This window comes from Acipenser ruthenus, chromosome 1, assembly GCF_902713425.1.
Source record: "Acipenser ruthenus chromosome 1, fAciRut3.2 maternal haplotype, whole genome shotgun sequence".
In the NCBI taxonomy this organism is placed as follows: Eukaryota; Metazoa; Chordata; class Actinopteri; order Acipenseriformes; family Acipenseridae; genus Acipenser; species Acipenser ruthenus.
In genome coordinates, this window is record NC_081189.1 from 26,142,038 (window position 1) to 26,154,405 (window position 12,368).

General features: G+C 35.6%; 1 protein-coding gene across 4 annotated transcripts in view; it reads left to right on the plus strand.

The window, feature by feature from the left end:
* Window positions 1–2,379: 2,379 nt before the first annotated feature.
* LOC117428452 (E3 ubiquitin-protein ligase TRIM36-like) overlaps window positions 2,380–12,368 on the plus strand; it is a 36,935-nt gene continuing 26,946 nt past the window's right edge. The window contains exons 1-3 of one of the 4 annotated variants that reach the window (XM_034924768.2): window positions 2,380–2,742; window positions 7,696–7,933; window positions 9,586–9,648. In XM_034924768.2, coding sequence (XP_034780659.2) covers window positions 2,680–2,742; window positions 7,696–7,933; window positions 9,586–9,648 — 364 coding nt within the window. In that variant the 5' untranslated portion in view covers window positions 2,380–2,679. Of the gene's footprint in view, window positions 2,743–6,434; window positions 6,691–7,695; window positions 7,934–9,585; window positions 9,649–12,368 lie in introns of those variants that run through there. The other 3 variants (XM_034924770.2, XM_034048587.3, XM_034924772.2) reach the window with 3 other exon arrangements.

Consider the following 12,368-nt stretch of genomic DNA (forward strand, 5'->3'; position numbering starts at 1 on the left):
TGCAGTAAAACAAACAATGAAGAATTTATTTTCTTCAAATCACCACATGCTAAATATAAACTTGTCACAGCTTTTTGCCTGTTCTAGCTCTGCTATCTAAAATAATTGTATTTAATTTTATAGCAATGTTTCGTTACAATTGTGTGCGAGTCATATGTAAAATATGGCAACTTCAAGTTATTTGCTGTACATGTGAAATTTAGATTTTGCAATGACATGCATGATACAGACTTTACTTTGAGCAAATACTTTAAACATGACTTAACTGAACTGAGTTTCTGGTGTACATATTTAGGGGTATTGATGAATTAAGCAAGATATTGATTTCAGACAGTTTGCCTTTGCACCTCTATAAAACAGCCCTCTCGCCTACATTGATCCAAGTCTAGTCCCCCATGCTTTCCATGCTGGACAGAGAGTCTTGCCAGGTAGTTCCTTTCCCATTTAGAACGCCACTAAAAATACACGCTAGCCTGCTTTTCTTAAACTGGAAGGAGAATGTCCTGCCCAAAGATCACCGGGCGACACTTAGAATCTGTAGACCAGCATGTACTATGTTTACATGCACAAGAAACCAGTCGTTTTCTAACCTACTGTTGTGAATCTGATAAGAAATACAGACCACTTTACATGCCAAACCCAACTGGGTTTGGAGGAATCAGTGCTTCTGAACCTGCGTGCACTTAAATCTGATTGAACCCGCAACCTGATTCCAGCTCAGACTGGTTTACATGCAGAACATACTGTACAGAGGATTTGGGGATCGGTTCCTCGAACAGGCAGCTTGAATCTGATAAGATAAATATAAGCACACAGAAAAGTGAATTAAGGAGAGGGCTACCCTATAGTTGCAGAGAGATGATTCCATGTTCATAAAACATAAGTAAAGAAATAAATTTGAGAGTCATATTTGAAAAACCTTCGAGGAAGAATAACAACTTGATTGATCCCTTTTATGAAAATGTGTGTCTCAATTTTAAATGATTTTACACTCATAATGCACACAGATATATATATATATATATATATATATATATATATATATATATATATATATATATATATATATATAATTCTACACTGGAGTTCTCTCCCAAAAAAGAAAAGAAACATCAATAAAGAAAAAGAGATCTGATGATGCAGGAGTCTGGTGTAAATATTTTATAGCACTGACTTGCAGTTAAATAGTAATGTTATACCATTGGTGTGTTGTGCCTTATTATGTTACAGTAGATCAAGGCACACCATTCTGAAAAGACAAAAGGGTATATGCATACTGGTTAAAATGTGAGTTTCAAAACCTTTAAAAAACTGTGCATTTGTTAAATACTTTTACATGTACAGATCTATTTTACTTCTGTATGCAAGAAGTGTAACCTGCAGACATGCTGAGTAGTATTTATTAATAACATAGCCACTGTAAGATCTTTAAACCCGTTATCCAGAGATAACAAATCTTTCTGAAGGTAAATACTTTTAAACCATGGACATATGTGTGTGTTTCCAACAGTGCTATTCCCTGTACCAATGTAAGAGGAGTAATACTTTGCAACCTGCTGGAGAACATCTTACACCCCTTTAATTAAAATGTACCATCTGCTGTCCTGGTCCAGAGCCTTGAGTCAAATCTATGTGTGTGCTAAACCATTGGTTTCACTCTACAATCAGGGTAAGATATTCTGATTTAGAAACAAAACATTTAAAATGACATTGTGAAAAACTGGAAACTAAAAAAAAAAAATTAAAAAAGTAATTCACAACACAAATTGCTTAGTATGCAATATTAAGCACGAGCTTCTAAAAACATTCTTAATAATGTTGCAATAGATGCAAAGTTCACTAGGTCGTGTTAAAACATTGCATAGTAGCCTAATCTTTTTATTGCTCAATGTGGCTTTGACGCAAGCTACAAGAATGCACAAGTTTACTATTCCCCATAGAGAACTGAAATGTGTTCGAGGGTAGAATTGGTTGTATGTACACTTTTAATATAAATTCATTCATCGTTACCGGTGTAGCATGAGATAATGCGTCTTGTACGATTTATATGTTTTAAGTTAAAAACAGCAACGGCAATGTAGAACCGATTGTCAAATTGACCAATACATCTTACATTGGACCAAATGTCTTACTTCAATTAAGTGTGTAAGGATGATTATCACTTTAACAGTTTTAATAGTTGAAATTGCTAGTCTATAGGTTTAGTAGCGTCATCTTTAAATTACGTAACATAGTGTCACTTGAGGTGAGACAAAGCGTTATTTTTGTATAGCAATACGTTTCCATGTGTTTAATGTCAGTTGCAGAGTTTGGTTTAATTTACCTTGAAAGGTAATCCACACAATTACCACAAGCTCCTCCTGGTTGCTGCTTTCTTGGATCCAGTTGATTAGATCGGACAGGCTGAAATCCACGCCCCTTTCGACTGCAGAGGTTCTTGAGCAAAATGATTCCTTTTCTAATAAAATGTTCGCGTCATGACAGCATAGCACAGTTTACCGTTATTACATCTTATAGTACATATAATAATGGACTTTCATCATCTTTAAGCGCTTGAGTCCCTTGCTGCCAGTAGCACATAGGTGGAACGAGAGAGTTAGTGCTGAATATAGACAACACAGCAGACAGTATTTATACATTTTTACATTGCCTACTGTATAACCTTTTTTATTCTTCAAAATGTCTGAATCAGATGACATGAGTGAGCTTGGTTCTATTATTGAAAGGATAACAAAAGACGAGGTAAGTGGAACTGTAAGAATTGTGTAATTACAGATAAATCCGCAATTACTTAACCAGAACGCAATATCTAATTCAATTGTCTTCTGATTCATATCTATAGGTTGACTACAAGTGTGTTTTTCTTGCTGTGGTTTGTAATAGTAAATGCAGCTGTTTTGACATGTAAGATCAGAATTCTGCGTCCATCCACTGTGAAATATATTTTACACCAGATTAAAACCTTTTCATTTGACACAATTGTATTTTTATTGTAGTTACTAAATATGGTCGTAATCAAAATTCACGAGGTAAAGCGCGTTCTACCTGTTGAATAATGTAATAGTCAGTTAAGCTGCTGCACGTGCATTTTTTGAGCAATTTATAGTTTAATGGTTCATTACAACAGTTAAATTCTGAAACACCAGAAGATGTGCCGCCCATGCTGCAGTAGTGTAGTTCACATGATTATTAATTAAGTAATGATGTTATTCTACAGGCGAGTTCTCTCCTGTAGCCTACAGTAAGATAATAGCAAATACGCACAATTATACATCCATATAACAAGCAGAATGCAAATTAAAAACCAAACCCATTGCAGAATGTGTCAACTTCTCAATTTGGACACGCATGTAACGATTTTGTATAGCATCACCGATTAACATCGTATAACAAACCTAAAACAAATGCATTTACAAATGTTAGTCCTGCAGTATTTGACTGGCTCGTTTACAAAAGGTTTGTGAAAAAAAAGTACCAATTGAAGCTGGGAGAAGGAGCCACTGTGCAGGCGATTATATATATATATATATATATATATATATATATATATATATATATATATATATATATATATATATATATATATATACACACATGCTTAGGCCTATATATATATATATATATATATATATATATATATATATATATGAAGTAAAGTATATTTAAAGTCAAGTATCTATTTTAAAATGCAGTAGAACTGTAATGAAGAAGACCCCATCCCAAGTTGTCAAAATGAAGAATGCACACCTGCTGTTGAATCAGGGAAGTGTTTATTTATTTTATGTGAAGAAACCAATAACTGCAGTCCTGGGCTTAGCCATAGCCAGCAGGGTGAGGATCCTCATTGTCTGGCACACCCTGCAGGGACTGCACTCTCATCGACGGCCTGTCATTGTTAGGTCGTACAAGTTGGTTTCCTTTAACTGAGTTGAGACCCCTGTGATCTGGTTCACATTGGCCCTTGTCCACAATTGTGTTTGTTTATGAGTTCTCTCCAGGATAGTTATTGACTGCGATGAAAAGCCTCAGAAAGGTACCAGGGTCTTTGATGCTGTCTTACAAGGACATGGCATTGTCTCATTTAGCTAACAGTACATTAATTAGAAATCAACTTGGAAATTAGGGAGTGCAGCCCCTAAGTTTCTTTCAAGGTTTAAAATATATTGTGAATGTCCTGGAATGGAAACAAATCTGTGAAAAGAGGTGAAAGACCAGATCCTATTACTGCTGCACTGCTCCTCCCTGTTGCATTTCAGGAGGGGTCTACGGTAATCAGTCATGACACTCGCCACGTCACCCCCGGCCTGTACTGAGGCCAAGGAGAGAAACATCGCTAACAGTGCTTGTCCTGAGAGCCTGCAGGCTTTGGAAGGATCTTAGTATTGCACTGTAACGGGATTCAAATGCTTGCTTTATGCCCTTCTGTGTGAAGAAAACAGCTTGGGGAGTGTGATCAAAGGATGCATCTTAGTACCACATGTGTTGTGGTTTTAAGTGGTGAATTGCCATTTGTAAGGTTACATTATGTCCCTTATCTACCCTGCTTCATATAATTTGAATGTGCTCACAGGCAATTCTTGCAGGCAGTGGAGTTTTATTGAAGTGAAAGTCATAACTGTTTGGATGAACATCTTGTTGTTTGGCCATAGGTCAGCATTTGGCAAATAAAATATAAAAACATTGATACCATTCTCCTTCCAGACATTTTTGTTTTGTTTTAGGCAACTATATATATATATATATATATATATATATATATATATATATATATATATATATATATATATATATTCATTCTCTGAATAAGGTCACAACCACTTTTCTTAGCTCATAGAAGTATTCTTTGAAACATGTACAGTGACTGAAAAAAAGTATTCAACCAAATTTGTGTAGGATTATATAATAACCAATGTTATACAGAGAGAATGTTTAACAGTATCTCCGAGTCTGGATAATACAATTCTACAAATTGTATACCTGTAAGAAAAAAAAAAAAAAAAAAAAAGCATTTTAGCATTGTGACAGGGTCCACATGAAGACCAGCTTCACTGTCTCGATTTGGAGACAACTTGAAAATCTCCTCCTGTTAGCTCTCTATTAAGACTATTATCCCATAAATGGTGGGAAAGTAAACCTAGGACAGGGTTTTTTTCAATGGGAAGATTATTTAAAAATCCTTGACCGATATAGGCAAGGTGTTATTTCTGCATTACTATAATACCTCCTGTCACATGTAATTTATGCTTACAAAGGCTACTTCCTGCAACCCTATAATAAAACAAATTGTAATATCCAACTATATAGTATATTTAAGTTTGTTTTATCCTCCTGTAAAATGAAATATCTTAAAATTAAAAAACAACAACAACAAAAAAAAGAGACATTCAAATATGCAGCATGTAGAATGCACTAATTACAACAGGGGAAGAGTTTTGCTGGATCATGTGATAAAATATTTGTCTTAATATTAGCAGTGCCCTTGTGTTTTTACATTTCACGTTCTCAATGTATTGTATATTTATATATTTGTATGTGTATGCATCCAACTTGATAATTGTATAGCGCTTGCAGCAATTCAAAATACAAACTTGTAGCCATCTAATAAATTCGGATGTGTGTGGCTGGAGTTCGAGGAGGTGTGACTTGAACAAGGTATAACCTGTTATTTGTCACACTGTTTTGTTATGTCACATGTAACGCATCTTTACTTTATCTGCCGGTCACAGTTCAACACGGTCACTTCACTCATTTAAAACCATCATTAATTACACGAAGGTGATCCTGCGAGGTTTCTTATAAGTTATAGGCTGTACACTATTTATGTATCTAGATTACTGTAGCCTGCTCGTCTTTTCAGTCTACCAGTCGTTAAATGCAGATATGACCAGCAATTTTGCATCACCCTATATAATTAAACAATTTTGTTTTTAAAGACGAATGAAACCTGCTGCATAATGTTACGTTACATATTGAATTTAGTTGTTTTCCATATACTTAAAGAAAAACTAACAAAAACTGAAAATACTGTACTAGTACTATTATGTGTGTAAGAACTACAGAACACAGTTGTGTAGAACGAAGTAAACACATACATCACAATGGTGGGGGTAGATTTACACGTTCCACACTGCAGTAGCAAACGATAATTGTCTCGGCCGTGGCACATTTTCTGCTATTTTTAACATCATACTTTAAATAGTAAGAGGAAAAGTTCAGTACTGTTGGACAGCTCCCAGGTCACATGCCATTTTGACGAAATCATGACGCACTGTCAAATGTTTTTAAAAAATAAATAAATAAAACATGTAAAATTACAGCACCGGTTGTGATTGAAAGCTGCATCAGTCAACGTGCTGGTTTAGGAACCCCCTTGCTTCATTACTTAGCGCTGGAGCGAGAGTGGCTGTTTCTATGGAGATTCCTAGGCGTGTCTCCACCCAGTCTGCCCGCAGTATCTGCTGCAACTGCCTGTCTCTTTAAACAGCCAGTTTGTCTTCAGTGCTGAATCACGACTGTTCGCTCGCTTCAGCCTTGGGTCTTCATCGATTATTTAATTCATTCGAGTTCTTTCTGCTGATGGGAACGTGAATCCAGTCCTGTATATTTTGTTTGCGTTGTGAAACTTTATATGGTTTCGCCTTATTATTATCTACAATGTCGGTTGGGTCTGTACAAAGTAGCCAGTCATCGGTAAGTAACGATTATTTTTATAATCCTAAATTGACTTGGTAGGCTTGTATTGTTTGTTTTAAAAGCAGTATTGCAATAAACCGCAGGAGTGGTTTAAACATAATATGCACTGAATGTTTTTTTTTTTTTTTAACGCTGCTTTGAAAAAAATGTAAACATTTTTTGAAAAAGGTGTTCTTGAAAAGTTTCTGTTGACAAAAACAGTTTACCTGGATAAGTATAAAAAGGCAAAATAAGGACAACATGTTCATAGATCTAGTTTCATTTTGTATAGTCAAATCTCTGTTTGTTCTTAATTCTGTACATGGGACGCCCTTTAATCTTCATAACGCAATACTCCCATTTCAACAAACCGTGAGTCACAATACATACATAAGACAAGTAAATAATGTATTTGTAATGAAACCATTATAATTGTAAAAGCCATCCTTTTGCTTTAATTTAAAGCCGTTGTTTCTGAAGCATTGTTACTATTTGTGGAAGAGCGTTTTTAAAATGACCAACACAACCAGAAAAGAACTCCCACATTGCTAAAAAGAACGTATAGTGCCAACAAGAGTATCTCTTTATTTATTTAAAGTTTATTCATTTTGTAATCCAAATAGCCAGACTTCTAACCATTCTGTTGCAACTTGTTATAAAGGTGTTGTGTATTAGTTATTTTATATACAAAAAAAACAAACAAACAAAAAATCAACTTTGTTGTCCAGGATAGAATTTATGGACAATCCAGTAAGAAAACTTGCTGTTCTGTCATAAACATTTACATAAAACAACTAAAATGTATTTTCAATATTAAGTACAGTAATAACAAAACAGCATGACAATAAAACCAATAACAATACACTTTTTCATTTACCTAAACCAAAAAAAAAAAAAAAAAACAGATTGAAAGAAAGAATTGTACATTACTGTATATAAAGACAAGTCGATTGTGTGCCAATGTAATGGCCTGGCTCTGTCTCCTGTAACAGTGTTCACTGTGCATGCTCTCCTTCTCTTCAGGTTCCCATTAAAAACATTGAGCGGGAGCTGATCTGCCCAGGGTGTAAGGAGCTCTTCACGCATCCCCTGATTCTGCCCTGTCAGCACAGTGTCTGTCACAAGTGTGTCAAAGAGGTGCTCCTTCTGACCCATGAGGACTCCTTTACAGATGCGGGCTCAGAATGCTCCAATTCGGGTAGCCCTCGCTCGCGCCTTTCATCTCCCAGCATTGACAGACTTGACCGTCTTGGTAGATCAGGTGGGTGCCAGGTTTGTATTCTTGTTAGAATACAGTGTTATAAAAAAATGTAATACAATCAAAAATCATATTATTTTGAACAGTATGTAAATGCCTACCAGCTTGTTTCTATGTGCCATGCAGTTCTGTTAATACAACTGTTGCATATTTTACTAGCTACACAGTCTTTAAGCCTTTTTCATGTCGATTATGTCCACTCCAATTTTAATGTTTAATGTTAAATGAAGTTTGTCCTAACTGTATGTGTCTATTGCATAATAGCAAGAATGAAACTAAAACAGATTTACACTTCCCGAAAAAAAAAGACTTGAGCATACAGTTTATCCCATTTCATGAGATTCTGAACACATTAATATGTATGTAGATTTTTCACTATATGTGTCTTGGTACAGCTGCAGAACAGTGTGGGTCTGTGATAGACAGGGCAGCCTTTTACTGAGCCTTGGGTCTGCCATCACCCAACTAACCACAGCTGCAGAGTATACAGAGAAAACAAACTACACAAGCACAACCTGAATACACTCATTCTTCACATTTCAACTGTTAATAAGGCTGCCACTTATTTACTGGGAGTCTAGAGGGACCAAAATGTTTTTTTAGTGGTAGAGACTGAGTTTGTTTGTTTTTCCCATTTAATGTATGTTATTAACAATACAGGAACATGGAGTCTACCTAGTTCAATAGATTGGATGTGAATACCTTATACCAAAAATACATTTAAAGTGCAGAATAATACCTTGGAATAACACATCTGTAGATAGTACAGTGCTAAATAAGGTCAAGGTGTGTATCAGGATGTTGAGAAGCCAGGTGCAGAAGTTAATTATGCTGGTATCTGTAAATCATTTATTGCTTGCAGTGAACAGCTTTCAGAGTATGTATAAAAAGGCAGTCCAGTCACTCTGTTTATTTCCTTGACACTTTTACATTAGTAAAGAAACTAATAAAAATAATGTTTTACAAGACATGGAAATAAATGCAAATGTAATTGTCGTACAGTAAAGTCAAAACCTAGCTGTGTTTCATCAAACAATAAAGCTGCATACATGTGCATATGACCTGGAAGGGAAGTTGTTTTAATCACAATTACTTGCCAGTGAAACAACCCACATGTTTATTTTGAGATATGGTGAAAGGTTACAAAAATAATAGAATGGTTATATCTTTTCGCCTGTGTTTACAAACTTTTTTTATATTCAGTACTTCATTGTAACCGATATAACCTTTGTTCTGATAACAAATGTCATTGATTCAAAGTTATAGGACCTACTGAACAACCTAACAGTCTAGCTTCCATTGTTTGTTATATTATAAACGGATCTTCGTAATGACAATGAAGACATGAACATTATTAAGACTTTCTGTTTTTAAGCTTACTAAACTCTTACCATTGTAGTGTATCACAGAGACTGAGTGGAATGCAGCATGCAGTTCACCACTAACACCCTTCCTGTTTCAGATCAATGAGCACAAATGTGGCTGTTTAAAGATCACAAATGTAATCGCATGTCAATTCATTTCTATGTGAAATGTTTGCTTTCACCTTCCTTTGCTAAGTTTTATCACAGGGGGATGGGGACTCTTGTATCAGTGTGAACTGTGCTGACAGATCTGCTTGCATCTTACTCCAGCTTTCTGTCCATTGATTGCAGCCTCACTGAGAAGGTCATTTGGAAGGAGAGGTAGAATTGGGTTCCATTTATTTAGTAGCTATAGTGAGTACAGTGTTTAAAATTCCTGTAAACACCCACATGATAAACTGTGTAGATCTGTCTTCACACAACTGACACAGTAGTTTATCTCATAAAACTAACAGTGGTCAAGTAATAGAACCAAGGTGTGAACCATTAACTTCTTTTCTGGGGTATCTGTGCTCCCATTTGCAGGCTTTCGCTCCTTTAACGGAAGGCCAAAGTCTTAAATATATTTATTTATTACACTTTGTATCTTGTATGTAGTTTATGATAATGTAGTAAAATATAGTTTGCCTTCCACCTGACTAATAATAATTTCAAAGGAACTGAAGCTAATAAATCTGTTTTTAATAAATCTTAATGTGAATGCAGTGTTGGTCAGTATGCTTGTCTCAGATATTATGGGAATGGTATCTATTTTATAACCTGGCTGTTTTCAGTGAGTCCTGGGAAATATACATTAAATCCCAGGTCTGTCTCCTATGATGTGATTGTGTCACTCTTGTGATTTCTAGCAGCCAGGAAGTCATGGGGCTAGTTCCTCATATAAAATTGCTGGTTAATCTAAATAAATCCAGGTTTCCCATGAAGTCTGTTTCACAGTTAAGAATTAGATTTGAGTAGTAGTGAAGAGCACTGCATTCAAGTAAAATTTATTAGCTTTAGGTCCATGAACATGCACATAAACAGTGTGTGCTAAAATAATCAAAGCCCATTCATTCTTAGATTGGGATGGGCATTTATAGCTTTCTGGAACATAAGGCTGCCAAGTCTTGGCTTTTTGTTATGTTTCACCAATTATAGGATGCAAACTGCTCTTCAAGTAGTGCATGGGGTCTTGACATAATTAGATTTGTACCTTTTTGTATTTTAAACTAGTGTAAGTGCAAAGGCGGGCACATTTTCTGAGAGGAAATAATAATTGCAATGGTATAAAACTAAGAGGAAACAGTTAATGTGCAGGAGGAACAGTTACATTGTTGTTTGTTGTTCTGAGAGTCATTTACTAGTTTTATACAGTTCAACTTATTTTATTCCTTAATTTCATATAAAATAGGGCCCTGTGATTCTAACTTTATAATATTATAGAAATAATCATTCACAACTAAACTGGTTTAAAGTTATCTCAGTGGCTTGATTTGTGCAAAATAAATACCTTGAGGCTTATTAAGACGGCAAAGTAGTGGCAGTTCAAAATAAACCAATTGCCATAGTGTGAAACCTCAGATGCAATGTCTGACTCTAGTTAGGATTTCTGCAATAGCTGCCTGGAAACAGCAGGCAAAACATGATGAGATTATGTTCTGTAATTACGCACTGTCTAATGGCTTAAATAACACAATAGGTTTAAAGGTTTTTGTTATTGCTTTTTTTACTTAGAGGCTGAAGGTAGGCAGCACTGATCCCAGAACATTATTTCAAGGAGTTTAGAAAAGGCGTTCAAAATTAATATACGTACCGTATATCTTAAAATGCCCCAACCATCTCAAAACCTTCCTTACTGTTTTGGTTATTATATAGTGCCTATTAGGTACGCAGGATGCCAAATATTCATTACTTCTAATGCTCTACATAGGGACTGCTGCCATGCGTTTCCATGTTTGTGTATCTGATTTGAACTCTTTCTTTGCACTGCAAAGCACCACTGAATCTAGATGCACCAGAAAGCCCTAGCACAGTGTGATGTAAGCAGTATCAGCCAATTTCCTGCGCTGCATACCCAAGAGACTAAGTACACTCTATTGTTTGTTCATCTGTTAATTACATATGGCATTATTTCAACTTGACCACTACAGAGTCATTATCCATGGCACACATATGTTCACATGCGCACTTGCTTGAGTTGTGGTGTTTGTGTTCACAGCATGTTTGCGTTGTGATATTGTGCAGTGCTAGTTTTCAGTTTCCTGCTTTTGTGCTTGGTTAGACCTCCATTTATTTGATGGTTTTGTGCTGCTCAGTCCTGTTTGCTCAACCCTCGTGCTTTCAGTGCCATTTACCGATAACATGTATCCTGTATTTCTTTTATTTGGGACTGTTTTTACTTTTGAAGTGTGTGTCTTACTGTGTGTGGAGACTGCATTTTCTCATTCGATATTTACAGAAACTTTGAGTGTATGTTTGTTACAATGAACTGGACAGTTGCAATGGGAGGGTTAAATACAGCTCAAGGACTCTATCTTTTCACGATGGAGAACTAGAGCTGATGGTTGGCTGTAAAATGGCAGAATCAATGATTTATCAGTATTTTGAAAAGACATGATATTGGGTATATGATGCATCAGATCATATTTATCTCTGATTGCTACTACACCAGAAAAAATACCAGACCACTCTGTTGCACATCTTTAAGGTCCAACCCGGAACATATTTACCAGTTTTGAGATAACCAAAAGCTTGCATGAATGCATGCATGAATGAGAAAGCTTGATTGACCAGAACAGTGTGAAGGGAGTTATTTCCAAGCTGGATTTTCACCAAGTATTTAGGGTGTGGCCACACCCTGTAATTATTTATAATATTAATTTGGTTTAATGCAGTGTTGAGGAGAAAGAAAGTGAAAAAGATCTTTCTAAAGTTAACACTGTGACATACCACAGCATAGCTTGTGTGCATGGTGGTCCCCAGGAGATGAGGGATTTCAAAGTTCTATATATAGATTAAGACTTAAACATGTGCTGTTCTCCTGAGCATTATGTTGTTTGAGCTATGTTTCTGCTTGCGTTTGAAATACTAAATGC